The sequence below is a fragment of the Eschscholzia californica genome, unplaced genomic scaffold (assembly GCF_041429995.1).
Source record: "Eschscholzia californica isolate CP2 unplaced genomic scaffold, dmEscCali1.0.p SCAF_1, whole genome shotgun sequence".
Classification (NCBI taxonomy): domain Eukaryota; kingdom Viridiplantae; phylum Streptophyta; class Magnoliopsida; order Ranunculales; family Papaveraceae; genus Eschscholzia; species Eschscholzia californica.
This window is the reverse complement of record NW_028238198.1, coordinates 30,433,745-30,460,433: the sequence shown is the minus strand read 5'-3', so window position 1 is coordinate 30,460,433 and position 26,689 is coordinate 30,433,745. Positions and strand designations below refer to the sequence as shown.

The 26,689-nt window shown below is 34.8% G+C and overlaps 2 protein-coding genes, 1 long non-coding RNA gene, 1 other non-coding gene and 1 pseudogene across 9 annotated transcripts; 1 reads left to right on the top strand and 4 right to left on the bottom strand.

Moving 5' to 3' along the window:
* Positions 1–3,219: 3,219 nt before the first annotated feature.
* On the bottom strand, positions 3,220–6,786 carry LOC147565954 (uncharacterized). 5 transcript variants are annotated; one of them, XR_015237384.1, is made up of 9 exons: positions 6,510–6,786; positions 6,184–6,220; positions 5,317–5,460; positions 5,154–5,193; positions 4,941–5,047; positions 4,418–4,541; positions 4,257–4,324; positions 3,945–4,106; positions 3,220–3,378 (listed from the first exon to the last, which is right to left on the bottom strand). It is a non-coding gene; the product is annotated as an uncharacterized LOC147565954 (long non-coding RNA). The 5 variants fall into 5 exon arrangements; XR_015237379.1 differs by having other exon boundaries at positions 3,945–4,324; XR_015237380.1 differs by having other exon boundaries at positions 4,012–4,324.
* A 1,613-nt stretch (positions 6,787–8,399) lies between these two features.
* PAH2 (phosphatidic acid phosphohydrolase 2) lies at positions 8,400–14,713 on the top strand. Its single transcript, XM_086652402.1, has 10 exons — positions 8,400–11,138; positions 11,213–11,787; positions 11,882–11,955; positions 12,261–12,345; positions 12,666–12,752; positions 12,872–12,944; positions 13,362–13,405; positions 13,503–13,631; positions 13,720–13,818; positions 14,262–14,713. Exons 1-10 carry the CDS (start codon positions 9,353–9,355, stop codon positions 14,313–14,315), a joined length of 3,006 nt encoding a protein of 1,001 aa, XP_086508528.1. The 5' UTR covers positions 8,400–9,352; the 3' UTR covers positions 14,316–14,713.
* A 914-nt stretch (positions 14,714–15,627) lies between these two features.
* Positions 15,628–20,059, bottom strand: LOC147565952 (uncharacterized). Its single transcript, XM_086653077.1, has 2 exons — positions 19,855–20,059; positions 15,628–15,941 (listed from the first exon to the last, which is right to left on the bottom strand). Exons 1-2 carry the CDS (start codon positions 20,057–20,059, stop codon positions 15,628–15,630), a joined length of 519 nt encoding a protein of 172 aa, XP_086509203.1.
* Positions 20,060–22,853: 2,794 nt separating this feature from the next.
* Positions 22,854–23,617, bottom strand: LOC147565951 (calmodulin-like protein 30 pseudogene; annotated as a pseudogene). The gene has a single exon (XR_015237378.1). The product of XR_015237378.1 is annotated as a calmodulin-like protein 30 pseudogene (transcript).
* A 2,718-nt stretch (positions 23,618–26,335) lies between these two features.
* On the bottom strand, positions 26,336–26,408 carry TRNAR-CCU (transfer RNA arginine (anticodon CCU)). Its single transcript has one exon. It is a non-coding gene; the product is annotated as a tRNA-Arg (tRNA).
* Between the last annotated feature and the right edge of the window lie 281 nt (positions 26,409–26,689).

Sequence of the window (26,689 nt, the reverse complement as noted above, 5' to 3'; positions counted from 1 at the left end):
CATCTTCATCTATTTGTACATCTTTTCCTTTGTAAGATTTTGCAATTTCTGCTATACCAGCAAAGTCACTTGGCTCATTATCATCAATACCCAGGTCAAATGTTGGTGTGCTACTATAAACTCTGTCTTCAACCATTTGATACTTGACTATGGCTGTGCATGGTACATTTTCATCAGCTTCTGAACAAATAATAAAAAGAATTTCAGATAAATCATGCATATTTATACATTTGTAGTGAAATAAATCATCTAAACAAATCATAATGTCGTTTAAAGTATCTATAATTTAAGATATCGATAAATAACAGATGTTGCAATTATGCATACTGTATGTAATGTAATACCAACATTTCTAATAAATTCAAATAGAAAATGACTCACCAAAGTTGTTGCCACCATCATTGTTATTCTCACTATCCTGTTGATTATCACCATCATCACCAACATTTTGCTCAACATCTTTATCTTCTTCTTTTTCACTATTTTCATAACCACCTTCCATTCCATCTTCTTGACCTACATCTTTATCTCCCACATTACTTTCAAGACCAAAATTACTTTCATCATTTCCATCATTACCTTGATCTTCACATTCCTCCACATTAACTTTTTCCTTCAACTTAAGTTGTTCCTTCAACTCAGCTATTTCTTTTCTCAACATCTCTATTTCAACATTTTTAGACTTCATTCCACTCTTTAGAGATTCTATCATCTCTAGCATATCAATTTTCTGATCATAGGTTAATTCAATATCAACATTTTCAGTAAATTTGAGCAAACCATGCTCTTCTTCATTTTCTTCTTCTTCAACACTAACAATTACCTGCATTTGAACATTAATCATCATCCCAAAATTTCATGGCCAAACTTATTATTGAATGTAAATTATTCAAAATTTATTATGAAGAACATATATTTCATGATTTAATCTGAATCAGATAATGTTAATTTAACAGTGTTTAATATAAATTATATATACTTTATGCTAAAATATAAATTAGCGTTATAAAATTATACCTGATCTTCTTCAAGTCCGGCAATATCGATCTCCATTCCATTACTAAAAGCATCAACTGACCACCTCAAGAACCTTGGATATTTTGTTGCATTCAAAGGATTCTTAGGATAAAGTGATGTGTGCATGCATATACAAAACTATAAAACAAAATGTAAAATTTCCACATCACAAAACTATTATAAACATAATTTTATGTAAAGTATATTATCTCTAAATAAAGTCTAACAGAGATCATGTAAAGTATGCATACTTACAGGTAAAAGTAACAGACAACCAGATGCTTTGGTTGGTTCTTCAGCATGTTTGTCAATGGTCTCCATCATGTAAGAGTGTATGGCTCTTGGCCATGATACCCTATTGATAGCCCTTCTCGACATTATGTTCTTATAAATGCTTGGCAGAACAGTGAAACCAGCCAAAGTTGCAAACAGGAAATTGGCTGCTAAAAACATGATTAAAAGACTCACAAATTCGATTGCTGGTTCATGGTTTCTAATACATCTGTAGTGCCATTGCAACATAAGCACTTGAAATCCTCTTGTTTTTGTTACTGGACTTTTTTATTAGTTCCTCGGAATATTTCATTAGAAAGGAACACTTGAAGGGATCTTGTTCATGAAACTTTGGAAAGCATCGTATTCTGCACCCTCCATTGGCATACCAAGCAATAGGGATACATCTTCTGGTTTAAACTCTAACTCAACCCCACCAATAACGAATTTTTGTATCGACATAGAATATCTAGTATTGCACTTTATTGGACGAGTGTTATAGTTTTCCCTAAGGATGAAACCCTCTGCCATGGAATCAAAAAGCTTTGAGAAAGGTGTATTGCCAATCTCTTCCTTCATCTCTTCCGTCATATACTGACGGTGGCTTGTTATCAACTCGATTGGTTTACTCAAGCTGTATCTGAATGGATTGAAAGTCTTCCCCTCCGGTATTATCTTCTTCTCCCCCACTATGTCAACAGTACGGCAATTGTTCTCTTTTTTCTTCCCTTTCTTTGTTGTTGAGCTTGCTCCCACCTTTTACATAAATTTGAAACATTTATATGTAAAAATAACACTCTTTCATGTAAATTATCTATACTTTACCATAAATTAAGATAATGGATAGAAATTATTAAAACTTTCTCATAAATCATACCTCTTTGACAGAAAGTGTTTTGTTTTTCGACTTTTTAACAGCTTCACCTTCTAAATTGGATGAGATTTCTTTGTTTTCGGATTTCTTTGCAGGAACTACTTCTTCCTCTGATGCTTTCCTTTTTAATGGACTTCTTCTGAGTGGTGTAGAATCCTTGGTAGCTTTAGGTGTCATTTTTTACTTCGGTGCCATTGAATTCTCCTGCAAGCGAAATTAAAATGTTCTCATTCTTCTAGAACCCTAGAAACACAATTTATAGGAAATTTCATGTAATTTATACATTATAAAATGAAGAATAGTAACATCATGAAACCGAACAACTTAAAATCATATCAAAAACCCTTACAAACTCACCAAAATCGGCCAAAACACAATACTAACCCTAGCCCCCAAAAACAAAGGATCATAAATTTATTGAATGATATCAAAACGATTCTTTATATCACATAACATTATGTATAATTTATCATACTGATCCCAAATTTTAAGATGTATTACTAAGCTTTACAACTTCAATAATAAGATCAGAACAGAAAAAACCCTAACAATCGAACCAAAATCTTACCATAACGATGCAACTAACTTCTTTATGATGAAAATCTAACATGCAAAATCGGATTTATAAGGGTTTTCACACTACAAAAAATATGGCCATTAGGGACGGTAGAAAACTGTCCCAGAAATGTGAAAACCGTCCCCATTAGTTTATTGGGGACAGTTTTTGTCCGTCCCAGCAAGTGGCGTCCCAAATAGTATTCGGGACACATGTAGCGACGGATAGGACCTGTCCCCAATAATTCTTTGGGGACGATGTATATCTGTGCCTATAGCTACAATTATTCGGGACAGAGATAAACTGTCCTTAAAAATGTGACTGAAATTTTCTCTCATTTACTGTGGGGATAATGAACATGTGTCCCTGAAAATTTGGTGGGAATTTCTCTTGCTTGTTTTTGGGAATGTTCATAGGCATCATTTAATATATACAGATTCTTTATTTAAAGGTAATTCACATCCTGCTTAAAACAAACTTTTAAAAGTAAATTTCCATACATTGATTACTTAACTAATAATGTTTAACAAAAGATTCTTTCTTGTTACAACATCAACTAATTAAAGCATATAAACAAAATACATTCACAACCATGCCACATGTTGAATCGCTACCAGAAAACACTATTGCCATTAGCGCATCAAAGATTTTATACTCCCTGAAACGAAACAAAATGAATCCTGTCAAATCACATACACTACATATACACATAAAGAAAACAAACCCAAAATTTATGATGTATAGGAAATCAGCTTTAGCAAAGAAAAACTAATAAGACAATTGAAGTTGTAAATTAAATGGTTGAATAAGTATTAACAAAAGATAAATGTTCTTAAACAAGCCCAATCGGTTTGATCTTACGAATACTAACATGTATAATATCTGGGTATCAACTATCAAGTACAAACAAGTTAGACTTGAAGGGTGAGTAAAACTGAAAAACTTTTGTTGTAACAGTTTGGAGTCATAAACATCAAGAGATTAAACGATCTAAATAACTCAACTTAAGAAGTAAATTAGACAAAAATAATCGGAATTATGATTTTGGGATCGTTAAAAATAAGTTAGCACCTAAATTTTCTTTATTCTCATGTTCAAATTAGAACTACTGCTAACATCCATACCTATTGGAAATGACAAATTCACCTAAAATTAAGATATTTTGACATTCGGTATTCTAATGTAATGGTGATACTATACGATAATAAATAGGAAAAAAATTACCTTATTTTCATATTAAGCTTTATCAACCTTCAAAAAGTCGAACAGAAAAGATGAATCAAAAGTGTACCATATTTAGCAAACAAATAGCAAGGTTCTCAATATCTTCCGTCGATGCCATCTCTTGGCATTGTTGATTTTTAGATGATGTGGTGCTGCTTTCAGCTGTTTTGAACAGAAGAAAATTATGAGTTAGTAACATATATAAGTAAAGCAACCACTAATAAGCTAGATAGGTGAATAGATGTTTCCTCTTCACTAGAAATCCTTGATGTTGTAAAGATAGTTGATAATGATATCTATAAGTCGAGAAACCTCAGTCTGAAACTCTAACTTCTCTGAATTGATGTGGATAGATCTCCTTGACATTGACTATGTCCCCCCTGAATCAATAGATTCACATTTCCAAAAATCTGATTCAATAGTTCATTCATTAGAATGAAAGAGGTAATTTTTAGCTGAGCAAAAATAAGAACCTTTTAGCAACAAAAGAATTTGTAAACAACCGATGAGGAAAAGGATCAATCTTATCTTCAACCTTTGGTGGATTTACTGGCTCGTCTGATTCACTTCCATCGACATTAGCTTGTATCTTATGGCCTGCAATAACAATTATCAAGATCTATAAACACTAAATGCATATACTAGCTAGACTAAGAGGACTAAGGAAGATTGTGGATCCTTGATTGAGCGGATAAAGATTAACAAAGTCATCAAAGTGTTAATAATAAGAAATCGATTTAAGTTTCAAGAAGCACAAAAATAAGAAAAATTTCATCTGACCTGTAAGATTGTCACAACATAATAATGTTAGAACCATTAATCTAGATCTAAACGAATCTTAGAAGCAAAATCCTTATTGGGTCCAAATTAATAATCATCTTCTTTGATCTCAAACAAACCATGCTCTTTTTTCAAAAAAAAAAAAACAAAGATGTGGTCATTACTGCTAGCCCTGATATTGGTATTGTGATGGAGCTAAAAATCAGGAATTCTCACCACAGTAACAACTAGTTACTCTTCTAGAAGATCTTCTATAAGAACTGGGCCTTTTCCGGAGCTTCCACGATTTAGTCCGTAGTTCCCATCATCATTAGCTTTTGACCCTGGTGTAACCCAAGAATTTTAAGCACCGGCTTGCGCAGTTGCACTAAAAAATCAAAATCACGGATATACCAGAATAAGGTTCAGAAAGTTTCATTGAGAAACTACCTCTTTTACTCCTATATAAAGTCGACCAATCAACATCATCCTGCACAGGTAAGGTTCATGAGAAATAAATTAAATGAAATAGAGTGATATAACAACCAGCTTAAAACAACAAAAAAATTTGTTACTAAATGCCTTAGAATATTGTAAAGAACTCTCTTGTTACCTTTAGTAAGCCACCTTAAACCATAATCTTCTACCCTTTAGGAGGCATTCCAGTTAGATCATACAACTAAAATTTAAATAATAAATGGGGCAAACTTGTGTCGATTTCAACTCCATTAAACAACTCCTTTTGGCATTTCACACACTGGAAAAGAAAGAGACAGACGCAACCAAGGCGATTTTTGAAATAGGTAAGAGAACATTAGCATCTATAGTAAAACAAGTCAATAGGGGAATGCTACTTATATAATACTGAGCCACAAAGATATATACAACTTCATGGTGATTTTCTTTATCAAGTTAAAACGGTCTACTAGTTTATATATCCTAACATTGAGCTTTTTAATGTTTAATACAACCTCTAATGCCCAAATCTAGGATTTTATTTTTTCCAGAAAGAATAAGAATCAGACTCTGGTATCTCTACTTGAGACACAAACATGTTACTACTTACTACTTAATTAAATCGAGCTCCATAACCAAATATAGGATCTTTATAACCAAAAAACAACTGAAATTAGTTACACATGACATGTTTGCCAAATATACTAGACCAATTCAAGCAAGAGCCTTCTGCCTAACAAAAACCTAAGTAACCCAACTCTTGTATGAACCCTTAATCCATCACGACTTAATGAAGATGGTTCACACACACACAAGACTTAGTAGATGAAGTTAACTTAGCTCTATATAGGAAATAGGAAAAGGGAAAAAAAGGAACAACCTTTATCTCTTTTTAAAGTAAATTCAAACAAGTAGCAGCTAATTGAAACCTACCCATTAGCTACCCATAAGCAAAAACATCAAAATTATGGTGTTAAAATGAATCTAATACTCAATCAAAGAAAAAGAAACAAGAAAAGGTTACCTCTCTATCTCTGTCTACTTTTTCTCTTTGCTCAAACCTACCCAAAATCAACATACATCAGCTATTTAAGATGGGTCAAAAAAATCATAATAAAATAAACATCCTGAAATTGGAACAGTTAGAGTTATATAAACTCCCAAATTGAAATTTACAGCCAAATAAAGTTATATAAACTCTTAATTGGAAGAAGAAGAAGAGGAAGAACACAACAAACCTGGTAACAACTGAGTTATGTAAACTCTGAAACTGAATAAATTTGCTTCTAAAGCAAATTAGGGTTTCATGTTATAAAGCTTTATCTAAAGAAGAGAAGGAGAACAACAAACCTGGTGGCAGGAGATGCAAACGAACTGTGATGCCGCCAGAAAAAAAACCAAGAAGAAGAAGACGAACCAATTGCAGAGGAGAGAGAGATCGAAGAAGATGAAATCGAGGACGAGCACGAGAACAAGAAGAAGAAGAAGATGAAATCGAGCACTAAAATGAGAAGAAGATGAAATCGAGCCCTAGTACGAGAAGAAGATGAAATCCAACCCTAGACCGAGAAGAAGAAGATGAAATCGTGCCCTAGAGCAAGAAAAAGGAAATCGTGTACAGAAGAGGAAAAAGAGGAGAGAGAGAGAAGAAAAGAAAATTAGGGATATTGGCGTACTAATTTGCGCCATTTTTTTGTCCAAAACTTTTTCGCGCTAAATTATTTTTTAAAAGCCGTTCCCAAAACCAATTTATTTAGTTCCTCTTCTAAATTAACATTTGTCCCTATTTTGAATATATTTGGGACATATGTAAAAACCTTTGTCCCTATTGACCGTTTTTTTTGTAGTGTCACCTGACAGTAACGATGGTTCAAAAAACAAACGACGGAACTAAACGATGAGGGATTTCATCATTACCTTTTCACCTGAACCGGAAATCTCAACCGAAATGTTTAAAGATTAAGAAGGTTGATGAAACAGCAAGATTCTTGGCTTTCGATGATGGCGATTCAGTGTTTGATTTAGGGTTTTTCACCGTTTCGTTTTAGGTAAAAACCATTTTTTACCTAAAACGTTAAAAGAAGAGAGAGAAAGTTGGGTAGGTAAAAAATCGAAATATCCTATTAATAACCCATAAATTACGGATTTTTTCCGTTACCAAATCTTCTCGCGCAGCCAACATTAATATTTTCGTCTTTATTGCTTAGGGGACACAAACGTAAATCCTATAGGATTTATAAGGTTTTTTTGTCCATAGAGTAAAAGGACTATGTTTTAACAAGATTGGATCCTAAGCCTTTTTTGATTATTATTTTGGTCTATATCCCCACGGACCCTTAATTCTTTGAGTAATTACGTACTAACAAAAGTTAGAAAATTAAGAGACTTTATGCAAGGATAATTTAGACCATTAGCATTTTTATACCGCTTGTAAGTGATAAAAAAATAAACGACATTACACTTACAAGTGGTAAAAAACGAACGCATTGCACTTATTAAGTGATAGCATTTTTTTTGGAGAGAAAACGATAGCACTTAGTAATTGATATTCACTTACTGTACTATCACTTATAAGTGCTAAAAAAATCAAACACCCGCTTATAAGTATTGTCCCACTTTTGACAAAACTTTTGCCACCGCTTTCGACAATGATTTGTCGCATTTTTGCGACGCTTTTGTTCCTTCCTTTTGCGAGACTTTGGTTTTTTCCTTTTCATCGTTTAATCCCCTAAAGTATGTACCACTCTCAGAATCTTGAAGGGCTAGATAAATGTACACATTTGCGACTTAGTTATCATTCATTGAACATCCAAACTATCGAGATCGTGACAGAGTGTCTCAGTGTTTTAGAAACATCATACACATGGACTAAGAGCCTAACTCCCGAGAGCAAAGACTCGTATAAACATTTGAGTTTGTAAGACGTATTGTGTGCACTGGAGGTATCTGAAACCACAATTTTTAGTATAAACCGATGGTTCACTTCATTGAGGTGGAGGAGCTAACGAATTACTAGCATCAACACCACCCAAATTACTGAACCTAAACTTCAACGAGTAGAACAATGCTTCAGATTATAGTCTAGACGTCTTTTACCTCACAAACGTCAATCAACATCAATTAGCGCATGATTGGGTTCTATCCACAAGAATGTGAAGCTAAAATCTATTTTTGAGTTCTCTCAAAAAGGTCAAATATGATGAAGAAAATAGAAAAAGAATGGGGTTGTTTAAAAAGAATGGGGTTGTTTAAAAGATATTTTGCTACTACTAGACTAGTCTACTAATGGTGATGAAAACAACAAAAAAAGAAAAAAAAGAGACTACTAATGGTGATGTATGTTGTTTCACATGTCAAACGAGGTGCTCTTATCTTTCCCACCTAACTTCAATAATTATTAGTAGTGACCAACTCAATGACTTCCAAAACTTTAATACTCAAATTATCTTCTTCGTCCTTCTCAAGAATACGCCTCAGGAATTTACTCTCTCTCTCTCTCTCTAAACCTCATCACCTCCATTTAATTATAATTTCATTTTTTTTACTTCTGTTTCTTTTGGATCATTCTTCCAAACAAACCACTTAAACCATAAATCTTATTCTTTTCCCTATTTTAATCAAACATTGTCTTCTTCTGTTTGAAATTTATCGATGAAGTTCAGATAGTTCGAATAAATATACTTTATATTTGTGAACTAGTTGTTTTTCGTTGTTATGAACTGGAAACTGTATCCTTGGCAATCATTACCATTCTTTATGAAGTAGAATTCAAATTCAACAACTGAAGTATTCGATCAATTTTCAAAAAGATTGAAATACTGGAAAAAGATTGAATTTTTATGATTTGGGTATTTTACAAATTTGGGAATTTCTTAATTACTGGAGAAAGATTGAAATTTCATGATTTGGGTATTGGAGAAATTTGGGTACTTTCTTAATAGTATACTGGAAAAGATTGAATTTTTCTAATATGGGTATTTGAAGAATTTGGTTTTTTATTAAAATTTCTAGTGAAAGATCGAAATTTTATGATTTGGGTGATCGACAAATTTGGGGGTTTTTGAGTTACTAGAGAAAGATTAAAATTTCATGATATGGGTATTTGAGAAATTTGGGGGGGTTTTTGAATTACTGGAAAAAGATTGAATTTTTATGATTTGGGTAATTGAGAAATTTGAGGGTTTTAGTGAAAGATGTATACAGTGGCGAAGCTGATTTCTCGAGGGGTTTATACTGTTTCTGGTCCATTTCATCCATTTGGAGGTGCTGTTGATATAATTGTAGTTGAACAACCAGATGGAAGTTTCAAATCATCACCTTGGTATGTTAGATTTGGTAAATTTCAAGGAATGTTGAAAACGAGAGAGAAGGTAGTAAATATAAATGTTAATGGAGTTGAATCAGATTTTCACATGTATTTGGATCATAAAGGAGAAGCTTATTTTCTCAGTGATTCTATTGGAGTTGAACAAGAAGAAGATTTATCAGTATCAGTATTTTCTCCTCCATCATCCGGTGAAGAAACAGATGAGCAATCTCAGAGTCAGAATGAAAGTTTAGTTGATTTGGGTAGTCAAAATTTTGATCCTAATCAGACTAATTCAAGTGATCAGAATGGGAGAGAAGATGGTAAGATTGTTAGTAGAACAAATTCAAAAAGGTCTAGGATTTTAGGGCTTGTATTTGGGCGAAAATCTATGACAAAGGAAATTGAAGTCAAAGAAGGGAATATAGAAAGAGTTGGTTCATTAGAAAGAGCTGAAATTGCAGCAGAGCTTATGGAGATGAAATGGTCTACTAATCTTCCAACTAATGAGGTAACTAATCGAAATTTAAGTCGTTTTAAAGTTAAAGAACATGATATTGAAGCAAGTAATTTTTCAGAGATTGAAACTACAATATCTGCAAAATCAGTAGGTTTAGGAAATGCAGGTAACGAAGAAGAGATGATTTCCTTATCTGGGTCTTTAGGTTTTGATTTGGAGAATCCTAATTTGGGTGAAATTGAGGTGAACCCCGGTTCAGTTTATGAGGATGAAATGAGAATCCAAGCATCGGATAGTTCGTTGGGTGGGGTTGAAATTACTCATGGAGGATCGAAGGAGCGTTTTTCCGAGGTAAATTCTCGATCTTTGTCCAGTGATATCATGATTAATGGGAGTGGTTTAGGCTTATTCAGTGATGATAGTTCTTGTACTATAACTGAAGCCGAGGGTATGGATTTCATGGCAGTATGTAATAAGATTGAATCAGTTGAGGTATTTGAGAAACAATCTTTGAGGTCAAATAACGAGTCACCTAACTGTTATATGCCATACATTGTTGGCAATTCAATTCATCAAGATCAAGAAAAGGAAGAGTTTAGTGTAGAAAATAAGATGGATAATCTTCCGACTGAAATAAGAAACTTGAGAGGTCAGACGTCCGATAGTTCAGACGAAGATCAATTTATTTTTGGTACCATTGATGATTCAGTTGTCAATGACATTGAGTGCAAAGAACCAATGTCTGCAGATTTTGTGGGATCAGAAGATCTGCCTTTGGTTTATCTGGATGACATCCAAAATGAGCATGACTCAAATGAGTTAAATCACGACCCTCCTTCGTTTTCGGATGAGCTTGATCAGGAGTTCCGTTCTACGACATTGCCCATGTCTCATGATGAACTAGTGAGCAAATCTAACCCACTAAATATTCCAAGTCGTAGAAAAGGTTCGATTGAGGAAGTGGAATGGAGAATGGGGTCTTTGCCAAATTTCCAACCTCACATTGACTATACGGATACATGTGATGTTCTTCACCCTCTAAGCTGCTCGCTTGATTCAAGCTCGAAAAATCTAGGGCTGGAAATGCTCAAAAAGGATGGTAGCATACCCTTTAAATCAAATCCAAACTCGGAAAGCGTCTTTGTGGAAGAGGAGGGTAGAGATACTTGTACCGCAGAAGAACTTAAAAGACTGTCAATTATTCCCGGAATTGGTAAGAGAATTAAGTATTTGCACTTCTTCTACTTCATTTATCAGAGCTCATATCTTATTCTGTGCTATATGCAGAGTTATCTCTATGCAAGCACTTGTTATATGAAGGGATGGGGGTTGATGCCGCTTCCCGAGCTTTTGAAGCTCAAAAAGTAGATCTGGAGAAGTTTATTTCTCTAGCTTCCGCACCTTTGAAGAACGATAGCCTCGTTATCAGAATTGGTGGGCGCTACTTCCCGTGGGATGCAGCATTTCCAATCATGTCGGGGATGCCTTCGTTTTCTTATGCCCAAAATTTTCAGCCGGAAGACATGATTGAAGTGGACCAAGTTGGTAAGATTCTTGAAGGACAATCTCCGAGATCTATCATTGCTTCTGGCGGAAGCTGGAGATGGCCTTTCAGTTTCAGAAGATCAAGGACAATGGGGTCTGTCGATTCAGGGTACCCTGATAGTATGGGTCCTGATACTGAAAATACAGAAAGCTCAAGTTTTATGTTGGGGGATGAAACTGAAGAAAAAGTGAAGGTGCCTGGGAAGAAGGTGAGGTCAGTTGTTCCAACATCTAAACAGTTAGCTTCGTTGAATCTCAAGGAAGGACAGAACATCGTAAAGTTCTCATTTTCAACAGCAATGCTGGGGAAGCAGCAGGTGATTATACTAGCTATACCTTGATAATCTCATTCAGTACGTTGACTCGGTTATCTTATGCTCTCTTTTGGGATAAAAATAAAATCTTGCTCAGGTGGATGCTAGAATTTATCTATGGAAATGGAATTCCCGTATTGTTATCTCCGATGTTGATGGGACAATTACCAGGTAAGGTTTTTTCGTTGGTCATTTTCTTTGTTTACCTATAGTTCATACTTATCTGATTTCTTACCTTCCAATTTCCACAATTATGATTAAGTCAATTGAATTTCGGGAAAGTTTCATTGTGACCTTTCGGAAGTCTAGTAATTTGATAGGTCGCTTTATATAGTTAGTTGTCTTGCGGATGATTTGAGATAGTTGTTTGAAAACATGCAAATCCATTTCCTTGACGCTGACATGAAATATTTCTGTTTATTAAAGAAACTATTTTCAAGGCGAGTGATTCATCTTTCATTATATACTTATAACAGATCAGATGTTCTCGGTCAATTCATGCCTTTGGTAGGGAAAGATTGGTCACAGACAGGTGTGGCTCACCTATTTTCAGCAATTGAGGTTTGTTTCATCTTCTGTTTCTTCTCTTTTACCCTCTCTAACCCCTTACTCACTCAGGACAAGGTAAAAGAAGTTCTTTCGGCATGTATTAATTTTCATACTTAATCAACGGTTTCGCCCGTACAGACATGGTCTGGCAGTTGTACATCTATGGCCTCGGTGAAGAGAAATCTAGTCCATAAATTGTTTTTGTTTTCCTGATTAACCCGTAATTGATGATTTATTGTATTTATGAAAACGTAGAAAGTAAAGCATATCGATATAATCTCTTTACCGCCAATATTTGTGTCATTGATTCATCCACATCTTGGTTGTTGCAGGAAAATGGATATCAGTTCCTGTTTCTTAGCGCACGCTCGGTTTCTCAGGCTTATCTCACGAGACAGTTCATCATCAACCTTAAGCAGGTAAGGCATAAATCTTATGCTACCTTCTGTTTTAAGCGGTGTTTTTAGTTTGAAGTTTCATCCTTTAACAGCTGAGTTTATATGTTTCATGACGAAAAACTTATTACGGGTTTGTGCAGGATGGAAAAGCACTACCAGATGGGCCTGTTGTCATTTCTCCAGATGGGCTTTTTCCTTCCCTGTTTCGAGAAGGTAATGCCGTAAGATTCCTTTTTTCTCTCCCTCGCCCTCTTAGTTGCTTCTTGTCTTCTTATAATTTGGGCAAAGATTATATATTGATATCCTCCCATTTACATCTTATCGGCTAAAAAGTGTGACTCCCGAAGCCTTACTGCCTTAGCAGTTATCGATATTGTCCCTGCTTTAGACACCTAGGTCCAAGCCCACGGGTTCGGGGTTTTGTTGTTGGCGAAGGCTTCATGAGCCCACCCAAAAAGGCTCGACACTTACTAAGCTCGGGCGTCCACCTAGAGCCCAGGCTCCGGACATTATCACACGCGATGTGGGACTATCACAAAAAGTGAAGCTTCATTCTGACATTTTACGTCTGTTGCTTTATACTTCAAATATATGATCTGAGAGAACTCTCGTCTCATTTTGTTTATACAGTTATCCGAAGAGCTCCACATGAGTTTAAGATCGCATGCTTAGAGGTGAGTTCCTCGCTACTATTTTATCATTCGGAAGTGATTTTTCACGTGTGATGCGAGTTAAGAAAAAAGACTGACAATCCATTTGGTTTTCTAATAGGAAATCAAGGCGCTGTTTCCTTCGGATTGCAATCCATTTTATGCTGGATTTGGCAACAGAAACACCGATGAGATTAGCTACCTCAAAGTTGGAATTCCAAAAGGAAAAATCTTCACAATTAATCCTAAGGTAATCTGACAACTCATAATTTTCTCAATAATACGATATAGGGTAAATCAGTACCATCAATCTCACTACCTTATCGATAATATTACAGGGCGAGGTTGTGGTTCATCGTCAAGTTGACACGAAATCATATACTTCTCTTCATGCACTTGTCAATGGAATGTTTCCAGCCATGTCCTCAGCTGGGAAGGTTATTTCTGCAACCTACACTTTGTTTACCCTTTTATACCGACATGGTATTTGTTGCTTTCTCATTGTCTGAATCTGACTCGTCTGATTTACTCAGTCTGAATCTTCTTAAATCAAATGGACCAAAATTAACTGAATCATACATGCACACGAGTCAGACAAAAACAAACAATCTGAAATCTGACTCGAGTCAGTTCAGTCCTCGAGTCAGATTTCAGATACAACGTAGAGAAGTAACATAACTACCTTAATATTATTTTTATCTTGAATATATGAGCCTGTCTGGTTATGGGTGATCGAAATATGAACCTGGATCTAGGGTTAATCCTCACCTCTTTGAAATGGAAATGACATCTTAGTTAGCGGAGTTGGGCTTGTGTCAAATCGTGAACAAAATCAAACTTGCCTATAGTTTCTTTGTTGAATTCCCAATTTTGGTTGCAGGAAGAATTCAACTCATGGAACTACTGGAAATTGCCTCTTCATCTTGATATCTGAAGATTTTGACATACTCAACAAGAAATTCTTGCCTAACCCTTTGGCATTAGAGGGTAAAAGATTTCATCATGTTCATATGTAGTTTAATCGATGCATTGGTCGATGATTTATCAGCAGGAGGAATGGATTGGATTCGCCGATGAGTTAAGGGTAGGAGAGACTGAGAGATGACATCTTGCTCAATCTTGCCTTGTAATTTTTTTGGTTAATAAATTTGTGAAGGTGTATAATTTATTCCACCTGATCATTTCATGAGCTCTCATGTTGTTGGTGAGATTATTAAATCGTATTCCAAAATGGTTGTTTTGGAAATTGAAGACATTCTTCTTTGATTCATGTAAATTGCAGAATATTGCACATATTAGCTATATATGAAATTTGTTGAGAAATTGATCAAACAAGTGACAGAATATTTATCTAATTGTTTCGAATAATCGTTTATGGTTAATGATATTATGTTAGTAAAGAATTTTTAGCAATGACAGTAATTAAGTGTTGCTAAAGGACGACTCATTTGATGGTAACTTACTGTTGCTAAACATATTCCCTAGCGTGGGAAGTTCTTCAAGACCAGTAATATCAGTGAGGAACGAGTTGATTAGTAATATCAGTAACGTTTATCAGTAATATCAGTGACGATAGTGAAGGTTATTTTGGTCTAACCATAGTGAAGGTTATTTCGGTCTAGTGGTAACATGGACGTCTCTTCATGAATCATGATTGTCCATGTGACTGTGGATTCGATAGATATACGGCTGCATATACAAGTTGGTCACAAATTGGGGGCCAAAACGGATTTAACCCTTTCTTTTTTGATATTCTACTTTGCTCACAAGAATAATATTGAAAAACTTCTATTATTTATATAAATTACAAGTTAGTCGTAAACAAACCAAAGGACTTCCGACCCACATCATATTACAGAGAGATAATGATAAGGGAAGATAATCACAACAAGAACAAAGTTATAGAAAAGTAATCGACCGAGTTGGTCAAAGTCAACTTGATAAGTTCTACGCACCGGCGCACCGTGAGACAATTGGTTCAATCCCGGTTATGAACCAAAGTAATAGTTCAACTGGTTCTAACTCAGATGCTTCTTCTGATCACATAACTTTTTTACGTGATCGTTACACTCATTGTCCCTAGATTATACGGGTCTCCACCGAAACCCGACTATCTTAAGGAAAAACACAACTATTATACAGAGAAAGAAAACCTTAAGCCATAAAAACACAACCAAGAAAAATCAACAAGAAGCACAAGAAATTATAAGAAAATATGAAGCTTAGTACAACTAACTACAAGGTAGTTAGTATGGGACTATCTTAACCCCCAATTGTTTCTTAGCAAACTCAACAAGATTATTTATCTCATTATCATTAATAAAACCGTCACCATTAACATCGGCCGATCGTATACCACGCTCACTTTTCCTTGTTGTGAACCACCCTCCTCCTCCCGGAGCTTTACGAATTGCTTCTCTCAACTCTTGTTTACTGATAAGACCGTCACCATCTTTGTCGAAATCTTTCAACCACAATTTAAATTCTTCTATTGTCATCTCACGTTTTCCCTTACTAGACACACTTCTTTTCACACTTACTTGTTTGATTGCCATAACAACTAAAACAAGAACCAAATGAAAATTAAGATTAGTAGTCTTATAAATTATTTGCTTTGAAAATTGTTCAAAGAAATTGGTTGATTGTGTTTCCAAATTCTTGGAATGTTTAGTGATTTATATAACATTTTCACTTTCATGGATTCACACATATGCAAACAAATTGGAGCCATTCTTTTGAAAATATTTTCTTACTTTAAATTGTTCCTTCTTATCTGTTTTTAGAATAATCTTTATGAAGGCCGGCCACCTCCCACGAGTTACACATTAAGAGGAATATATATTGTCATTGGTTGTGGAGGCATCTAGAAAGCTCACTTAATCATTGCATTATGTTATAAGTTGTTGAAGACGCGTATAGTCGCGGTATTAGTAGAACAAGACATTACACGCGGCACACCCATAATTTTATAGGTTTGAATGGTTAAGTTTGTGATCATCCAATTTGAAAACACTAGGCAATGGGTAGAGAGGATCTATTCGTTATATTTTTTGTTACTAGATTGGTATTCTTCCATGTGGTCTATTCTCACAGGCCTCCTCGCGTTTGGCAATATTCTTTGATCCTAACACATGTTTTTTTTTTCTTTTCGGTTGACAAAGAGCACGTGTAGCTTTTAACCTATTACGTGTGAGCCTAGCTCTGATATCATGTTAAGTTTGTTGTTATCTCATGAGTGGAGACGACCTAGATTGTATTCTTAGTTACTAGATCAGTCTTCTCCCATGCGAGTCTATCCTGACATGAATTTTCATTAAATTAAAAACCAAGCGGCCTAATTCTCACATGAATTTTCATTAAATTAAAAACCAAGCGGTTTATTTGTTTTATTCCTTCACCAAGGAAGATCAGTCTTTCAATTTGTTTGGGCAGTATGAATTGAACTTTGTTACTGTGTAGGTGCAAAAAAAAGAAGGTATTGTGAATCAAGTAGAGCATTCAAAGTTATTTTATTTGTGGCGAACCACGGTAAAAGTCTTTGTAACTTCTTAATAAGCCTAAGCTGCCCCGAAGCTTTTCAAAATAGGGTTTAAATTCATGGCTGTACGAATTGAGTTCAAACCTTCCCCAGCCCTTTCATCAATGGACTCCTCATGTATATAAAAGAGTGCGAGACTCAATGTCAACTTCAACTAACGTCAAACCTCACCCAAAATTCCTCCCGAGCCCTAAAAGATTTTAAGAAATTATTATATCAAAATTGCAAAAATATTTTAAGAAAGTTATAATTGAGAAAGATGTCGATTTTATAACAGGATAGAGTTTTAGATATTCAATAAGACAATAACTTAAAGCAATATATTTTGAGACCATCCAATATCATTATTCTTTGTTAAGATAGATAAGACGAGATGCTCACGACAGATTAGATTGGAAATATCTAGTCATACATTAAAATTTATTCGACTCCATCGATTAGTATTGGTGAAACATCAAATGTGTCCGATGTAGAAACAAACCACGTGAAATGGACAAATTTATGATCAGTATAAAAATACATTTACAATCATCTTTGTTCTTCACCTCTTCTTCATGTTTTCCAAAGTAACAAAACTATCTTCGAATCCAAATCATAACAAATATTCTTCCATGTGGGTGACGGGTCAAGTTCTCCTAACTTTCTACTTTTTTGCATGTGGAGGGGTCGGATATACGTTCTCCATCCACTTCGGAGGATATTTCAAAGTACTACAACTAGTGATAAAATTTGTATGGTGAAATTTTTTTTTTTAATATAATCAATCATCCGAGAAAATTTTAAGATTTTAAAAAGATCTTTAACTTCTAAACCTGATCACCTAATTTCTTGCCCAGATCAAAATCTCATTCAAAACTATCATATTTTTCGTAATAGACATTTTTATATAACAGAACCAATTCTATGTACCACATTAATCACTTTCATTTTGGAATTACTATTATGTGATTCTAAAACCAAAGATAACATGTGAAATAACTAACACCATTCTATCCGCACTTTATTCCTCCTCATCTTTGGGATGATGCTTTAGGTTGACAATTGACTTGCACCCACTATTCATGCATACACAAATATTCTAGAGATTGTGTGTGAGTGTTAAGTTTGTTCATCCAATTCAAAACCACTTGGTTGCTCAAAATCAATTGACACGTGTGTTTTTTTTATCGGGTGACGTGGAGTATGTGTGTCTTTTAAGCCTATCGCGTGTTGCCCTAGCTTTGATACCATGTTAAGTTTGTGGTCATCCAACTCAAAGCCAATTGACAATGAGAAGAGAGGACCTAGACATTATATTCTTGGTTGTTAGATAACCCTTCTCTCATATGGGACTATTCTCACAGTAAGAGACAAGAGCATGAAAAATCAAGGGCACTCATGTTTGTAATTGTATAATTTAATTTGGTCTCTGTCGGACTATTCTCACACGTTCTCTGACGTGTGAAGTTATTTTGAGCTTGGTACGTGTCTTTTTGTTGGGTGGCAACTCTCAGTTATGAATGGGTTTATTATGTATGAGCTTAGTTTTGAAGGTATGTTAAGTTTGAGATCATTTAACTCAAAACTAATTCACAATGAGTGGAACCAACCTTGATATCATATTCTTAATTATAAAGTACTCTACTTTTTATCCATGTGAAACTATTTTCACATGCTCCCCTCACATGTGAAGTTGTTTTGAACCTACAATATTTGTTTTTGTTGGTTGACATCAAACTAACACTTGCAACCCTTAATTAATATAGACCTAGCTAGATCTAATACTATATTAAGTTTGTGTACTTTTAATTTATAATCAATTGGCGATAAAGGGAGAAGACCTGTATATTGTATATCTTACTAGAAGAGAGTACACTTTGTTTGTGTGGGACAATTGTCACAGGTAGTGAGTACTTGAATTAATATCAAGACAATCTTACAAGTTAGTAAGTAAAAAAACCCATTGGCCTAGCAGATTCTCACAAAAGAGTTATTTGACAGTAAACTATACCAAGTCAGCTTAGCTATCTCTTCCGATTTTTAACAATATTTTTAAAGGGAAATGATAGAGTGACTTAGAAATTAGTACTTAGAGGGTGACATATTTCCTCATTTAGAAACAAAAGGGTCCGTGAGTTTTAAGTCCAAAATAAAGTTCAAAAAGGGTTTAAGGTTCAATTTTCTCAGAAAATGGGTTTTTAGTCCTTTTCCGTTTTGAAGTAACATTGTTGATACATAATGTGTTATGTATGACACATATAAAGAAAAATGAAATAAAGTATGAAAAAATGAAATAAAGTATGAAACTTTAACAATAAATAACAGGTAATTTTTGAAACAAAACAAGAATCGATAGACAGAAAAACACTATAACATTGACATATAAACATACTTTAACTAAGTTGGACTAAATATCCATTATAATTATTATTTTGGCTTAAAATCCTATATTAATATTAGGGTGGACTAAATGTGTGTTTAGGGGTAGATTTTTTGACTAAAAACCCAAAATTTAGAAACAAAAGCGGTCCCCACTGTAGTCAAACTTTGAAAAACTCTTGTCTTTTAGTGATTCCACATCAGCTGGGCATTAAAATGCCCAAAAATTTGGGCGCTCTAGCATCTCCCATTTTTAAATGCATGTAACTATATAATATAATTTGCATTCATATTGAATAAAACACCGTCCGAACACACTATTGTCGTCAATAAAATCCTAACACACCGCTTAGGTCGTAAATATTTAACCATGGATAAGTAGTACATCATTATTTTTGTAGTTCATACACACTGACACACACATGTATGTATATATATTATATATTATAAAACGTGACGGTGTTCTTATATATGGCGAGCAAGCTTCAATGTGAAATATTGATGTTGGATTGTTGTTTGAAATATTGGATGAACTTCCTCATCTCTTCCTTATCGTCACAATTGATTTTTTTATCACCATTGATATCCGATTTCATAACTCCTTTCCAAGCCTTGTACCATGGAAACCATGCATCTAAACTTGCAAGTGCTATTTCTAGTTCTTCACGACTAATTTTTCCATCTTTGTCAGCATCAAATTGCTTAATCCAGACTTTGAATTCTTCAGATGACATCGTCCGCTTCGGTAACTTCTTACCGCGCAGACATGTTGCCACACCCATCTCTATCTCGAAATGAAGAGAAGAAGAAGTTGAAGAAGAAGATGAAATGCTAGGTTGCAAACTAGGGACTCAAAAACTATGGATATATAGTGGAGAAAGAATTAGCATTAAATACTTTACTTTTAACGATTGATGGTGGGGGATTATGCACCACTTTCTTGTTATCTGTCCGGCCCGTCAACCTCAGTGGAATTCCGAGTCCGACCCCAGCCCGGTCGAGTTAGGTGTGAGCCCGAAACAGACCATATCAAACCCCAACCTAATTTGTCCCCAAGCAAGTGCTTGGCCCCAACATCAGCGTCCTTAGAACCACACTAACCTACGACCCAGTAAAGCAATGACCTGTCTGTCCATGACTCCAAGTTGATAGCCGAGATTTTCTGCCTTGGAGTTCTAAAGGCTTCACTTTTTTCTCCATGGATGATGAATGGCACGGAAACTCTAGTCCAAACAACCACAGTCCCATGTCTGATATTGTTGGCCCAGATTTTCCAAACATCTTCATTCTCTAATATGCTAGGAAACAGGGCCGGCCCTGACTTTTAGGTGGCCCGAAGCGAAATCTAAAAATGAGGCCCCTTGCATTATCCGTAAATTCAATATTTACCTTAGGTCTTCACGAAACTACATCGACCCCGAAATCATCCTACTAATCCTACGTAGAAACTAAACATTTTTTTCTTCATTCAAAAACACATACATAATATACTTTTTACCAATTTAATCTTGGTTGGAATCATGACAATTGTTAGTTAACAAATATGGGTGCAGTTTTTTGTGATGTTAAAATGGGCCCAGAAGATATTAGGATGATTTTATCTTTGGAATTCTACACCACTTGTTTTAGGAATATTGAGTTTGAGATCTCATATTGGATTAGAAGGAGATGTCTCCCAATAAAGATGGTCATTTAGATTTATCTAGGATAAAATAAAATTTTGTCGAACTTATTTTGTTAACTATATTACGTATAAAAACAGTTTTATGTTTTACATTATCAGAAAGAACTAAGAAGACAAGAAAAAAAATTCCCATGCGCCAAATTTTTCGACCTCCATGGATGAAAAGAATATGATTTGCTTGTAAATAGGTGTTGCATTTTGGAAGAGTTTTGTTTGACATCTCTCATTGACGTAACTTAAACATGATAGTGATGGAAACCATCCAAAAATAATATTTAAATCAATTGTACTTTACAATTAACATATCTCGAAAAAAAAACAACGACAATAATGAATACAAGTGAAATAAATTTAGTGAAGTCAATTAAGAAAAAGAAAAAATGTAAACCTACATATGTTCTAAACGTGTGCATTTTGTATTGATTTCAAATAATAACTAATATTTAATATTGTAAATAGATAACAACTTCACTAATAAGCACATACTACTAAAAATGTAGAGAGATAAACCTCCGTAAAAAATAAAGTAATGAAATTAAAGAGTAGTGAGAAGTTAAAGTGGAGATGAAACATGAAGAGCAAGGACTACCTGTTACTAGACATGTGTCAAAACTCAAGAGGTTGGAGTTAATTTGTTGATAAAGTTGTATAATTTGGTGGGGCCCATTTATTGAAATTGAACAAAAAGAAGTTACACGGTAACACATCTTGAATGGTGGCGCTCCCATGCTAGTTACGGGTTGGGCTAGGTTTAAGTTTGTAAAAAATTTTACAGACGCCCACACAGATGTGGCCCCCAAAATTTGGTGGCCCAAAGCGAGGCATTGCTCGCTTTGGGCCAGGGCCGGCTCTGAGGAAAATCGGGACGACCTCTTCATCCGTTTGTTTGTGATCGGCCCACATTTTTTTGGGCATTTATCATTTTGTTTTTCTCTGGCCACTTCACTCTAAGAAAGAAAGAAGTGGAGACAAGAGAAAATTAAGAATGCTAGAAAGAACAAAGCAGCCAAGAGAGAAAATTAAGAACGAAGATGAACACTCTGAGAGTAGTCCCGCATGGGAAAGAGGATACTGGATACTCAAGTAACCAAGATTTTATTATTTATCTCCATTCATTGTCAATTGATCTTGAGTGAGATGATCAAATGGTTGCGCTCCAAGTCACGATAAAAACACATCGTTCCACTCAAAAGAATGTCACACGTCGGACGAGGGGAAGGGGGTACTGAAGTAACCAAAATTATCATATCTAGTTCCTCTCCGCTTATAGTTTGTCCGTAGTTTTGAGTTGGATGCAACAAACTTTTGGGCCTCTTCATAGTTCATGCATCTGTATGTAACCATGGTCGTTGCTATTGCTGAGCCAATCATCGGTCAGACTTGACCAGTTAAGAAGTCAACTGATTGACTTTGGGCGACATGTGCCAAAACTCTGAGTAGCCAACAAGACTTCAATACAACCAACAGAAGGGTAGATCCGAAAGAGCTCTGCCACCTGTGCATGGATTGTGAGATTGACACGAGTTTCCTAGGCACTTTAAACTATGTTATAATTTAAAAGCCATTAGAAGAGTGGATCTGAATTATCTTTGCAGCCTGAACCCTGAACTGCGAGGTCTAAAGAAGTGAGTTCGACACCTTATTCAAGACAGTTGACAGTGAAATCAAAAATTGAATTTCTTATTTAACAAGACCCCAAAATATACAACCCTTAAAGCTAATTCTCCTTATGGACAATGACATTTATGGTATTCGGACAATGTGGTATTAAAGAAAGTGCAATGATAAGTGGTAGAGAAAATAAAAATATTGCAAATAGACAAACAACCTCCCTCCCAAAAAATAATTTGCTTTTAGTAAAAATCTAAACCTTACTTATTTCTTAAGACGGCTTTAGAAAGAAAATTATAACATATATTACGTCATCAAGTGATCGATTGAGACATATCATATGAACTAACATTTCAACAACAAAACATTTTTATATGATAGGAGAAAAGAAGCAAACATTAACTCAAATTACTTAACTAAATTACAAGCTTCAAAGAATTAGTCATCATTTTTGTGAACTCTTCAGTATCAATTAATCCATCTCCATCAGCATCAACTCCTCTCACCATTTTTCTACAAACATTCAAACTACACTTCTCTCCTAATTTCTTCAAAACTTCCAATAATTCCTCAGCACTAATCCTCCCATCACCATCTAAATCAAAAGCTCTGAATGCATTTTGAATGTCAATACTTTTTATCCCACCTCCTCTTTTATGGAGATCCATGAATTCTTTGAAATCTATAAAACCATCTCCATCTTTATCAGCTTCTTCGAAAGCTCGACTTACCTCTAATTCAACATCCTTTTTTCCTAATAAATCTTTTAACAATGATTTATATTCTTCTTGTGAAACCTTACCATCTTTATTAACATCAAATTTTTCAAACACCCTTTTCATTTTATCAAGATTTGGAAGAAAAACAGGAGTTGGACTTGAAGTTTGCTTATTTCTTGATCCGCATTTACTCGATATCGATGAGAATTTCCTAGAAATATTGTTTTGGAAATTTGTTAGACTAACTTTTGACATTTTTTTATGACCTTTGTGATCAAGGAATGTGAATTTGGATGCTAGATGAAATAAGATATTTATATACAAGCTAGTTGAAAGTAGGGAGTCCTTTAAGAGATTCTTATGGTGATCGACAAAGCGTGTGAAAGGATAGAAAAAGAAAAGTGAGATTCTTTCTTTTTCGTAAAGCGACAAAATAAATAATTCATGGGATTCATAATTTCGTATACTGCCTTAAAAAATCTGACCGACTTAATACAAAAAAATTTAGTAGTTCATACCATACAAATTAGGGAAATGATAAAGTTACAAAAGATTTTGACAAAAAAAGGTTTCCAGCTGATGTGGCGGGTGTGGTTTCAAACTTTGACCAAATCTAGGCCGTTGAGAGATGAAAATCACAACCGCCACATCAGCTGGGAACTTTTTTTTGTCGAAATCTTTTGTGATTCTAGCATCTCTCTACAAATTATGATACCTCATATACATAAAAAGATATACTTGTTTATATCAGACTAGTTAAAGTTGAATAAAAAAACCTTTGGACATGTATAACGAAGCTAGGGAGAAGAAAAAAAGAGTTAGAAGTAGGGACTAGGGAATATCCTTTTAACACATTCTTATGGTGATCAAGAAAGCATGTGAAAGTAGTTTTCATCAAGATTTATCCTATGTAATTTAGACTATGAATAATGTAGTAATTTGTCGGGCTTTAGGCCTCTTCGTTGTCGGGCTTTAGGCCTCTTTCATTCTCAGTTTAAATTAGGCGGTTATCATGCTCATTACATCTCCATGATGCATCTATGCCTTGTAACGACTAACGTAGACCGTAGTCGAATTCTCAAAAAAAAAAAAAAAAAACAAAAAGCATGTGAAAGAATAAAAGAAAAGAAAGTTAAATTATCTCCTTCCATAACGCGTTTATATACTTCCACCAAATAAACAATTCATGGGCTTAGTTACCGGCTGGGAAAAAAGTCTGCAAATCCGAAATCCGTCACGGGTACCCGAGTTCATTGGAGCCCGCAGGTACCCAAAACTCGAAGGCGGGTTTAGTCCGACCGATGAAATCAACGGGTCGGGTACGGATTTTAAAATGCTACCCGGCATCCCGCCCGATAATCTTTACCTGACATAACCCGCTTAATAATGTTATCCATTTACACGCTAATACCTATGCACATATATGTATGTGTGATTGTATGTATTTATGTATGCATGTATAACATATATATAGATATATTTTTAAAGTATTTGAAGTGTATAATATAGATAAATATACATATATTGTTGTCCAAGTGCGGAGTGCCATTGACACAACATTGTTAAAAGAAACTTAATTAAATTTTAGTTTCGATAGAAATTCGGTACCATCAAAATAGAAATATTTTGGTCATTTCGACTGAGATATTTTGAAACTTTGGTGAAAACCCGATACTCGACCGCCCGATACCCAAGAAACCCGAAAAGTTTGACGGACTTGGACAGATTTTGGACATTAAGATTTTTTATATAACACACCCGATTAAACCCGAATGGACAGAGAGTTTAAAAGCCCGACCCGATGAATGACATGAACCCGACCGGCCCGACCCGGACCGATTTCCATCCCTAGCTTAGTAGACCGCCTCAAAAGGTCTGGTGTATACACGAAAGTATAATAATTCATGTCATACCGAAAGAAAGATATATTCTTTATTCTTGTGATACATCATATATCGGAGAGTGAGTATAATTATTCATGTGAGACAGTTTAAAGTAGCACCCAAAAACCCCTTGGACCCTGTCAACAGAAAGAAAGAAAAAAAAACCTTGGATATATATCGAAGCTAGGGAGAAAAAGGATGTTGTTTGAAAAAGAGGGATTGGGCCATTGGTCCAAAAAGGGGCCCAAAATGAAAATCCCACTCAAAGTTGCCTAAAAATGAAAGGGAGGTCCAATGTGTCAGTTTGGGGGTCAAAATTACGTAAAGGGCCCTTAGAAAATAAAGTATTTACCGTTCATGCCATCGAAAATTACAAAATTGCCATCGAAAATTCTCGGGAAACGATGTTTTTTCTGAAAAAGAATCCTACAACCCGTCCATCAGAATATGTACTGTTCAGAAAATTACGGAACTGCCACCGAAAAATTCCTGAGAAACGAAATTTTTTCGGGAAATTATTTTATTTACTGGAAATTTTTTTCTGTACTAAACATTTTTGCTGGGCGGGAATTTGAAATTTCGTAAAAATATTTGAAAATTTGGACGGGAATTTGAAATTTCGTTTGAAAATTTCAAAACTTCGAAAAAAAAATTTGTGACCGGGAAATTATTTTATTTACTGGAAATTTTTTCTGTAGTAGACACTTTTGCTGGGCGGGAATTTAAAATTTTCAAAAAAATTTGAAAATTTGGCCGGGAATTTGAAATTTCGTTTGAAAATTTCGAAAAAAAGATTTCGTTTGAAAATTTCAAAATTTCGAAAAAAAAATTTCGTTTGAAAATTAAAATTTTTTGTGTACGGAAAATTATTTTATTTACCGGGAAGAGATGGTTTGCTGAGCGGGAATTTGAAATTTCGTTTCAAATTCTCAAAAAATTTTGAAACTTTGAATTCTTCGTGTACTGGTAAATTATTTTATTTACCAGTCAGTTTTTTTTCCAGGAAAACGTCAGCATGTCCCGTCCAAGGGCAAAAGAGGAATAAAAAAAACTGACATTTGGACCTACAACTAATTTTTGGGCAAGAGTGGATTTTTTTTGGGTTTACCCCCCAGATTTTGGACTGTTGACTCAAAAACCCTTTGAAAAAAGGTAATAAACCGCGCCAGGTAGGGGTCGAACCTACGACTTTCTGCTTAGGAAACAGACGCTCTATCCACTGAGCTACAGGCGCTATTGTTAAAGATAAACTACTAGTTTAATATTTAAGTTTGTTCTGTTTCCCGATGTAAACCAAACTAAGGTTGAGGTTTCAGAAATAGACCAGCTATAATCATTTCAATCCAAATATATCAAATATCAACCATTTCGATTCGGCAAGCAAATGCCAGTAGAAAAATCTCATTTCCTTTTTTTTGTTGAGAAATCTCATTTCTTATCTAACAAATCTCCTTGCATATTAAAAGGCTGGTTTTTCTCGCTAGAAGTTAAAAGAGTTGCTTTGGCACTGCTAAA

What these genes read in the sequence shown, in the direction of transcription:
- LOC147565952 (XM_086653077.1), bottom strand. Translation starts at nt 20,059, where the DNA reads ATGGGTGTGGCAACATGTCTGCGCGGTAAGAAGTTACCGAAGCGGACG. An exon ending in TATGAAATCGGATATCAATG is followed by an intron (nt 15,942 to 19,854) that starts GTGATAAAAAAA and finishes TTCTTGTTTTAG; the next exon opens with TTGTTATGGCAATCAAACAA.
- PAH2 (XM_086652402.1), top strand. Translation starts at nt 9,353, where the DNA reads ATGTATACAGTGGCGAAGCTGATTTCTCGAGGGGTTTATACTGTTTCT. An exon ending in GTTGATGGGACAATTACCAG is followed by an intron (nt 11,956 to 12,260) that starts GTAAGGTTTTTT and finishes TACTTATAACAG; the next exon opens with ATCAGATGTTCTCGGTCAAT. An exon ending in TCATCATCAACCTTAAGCAG is followed by an intron (nt 12,753 to 12,871) that starts GTAAGGCATAAA and finishes GGGTTTGTGCAG; the next exon opens with GATGGAAAAGCACTACCAGA.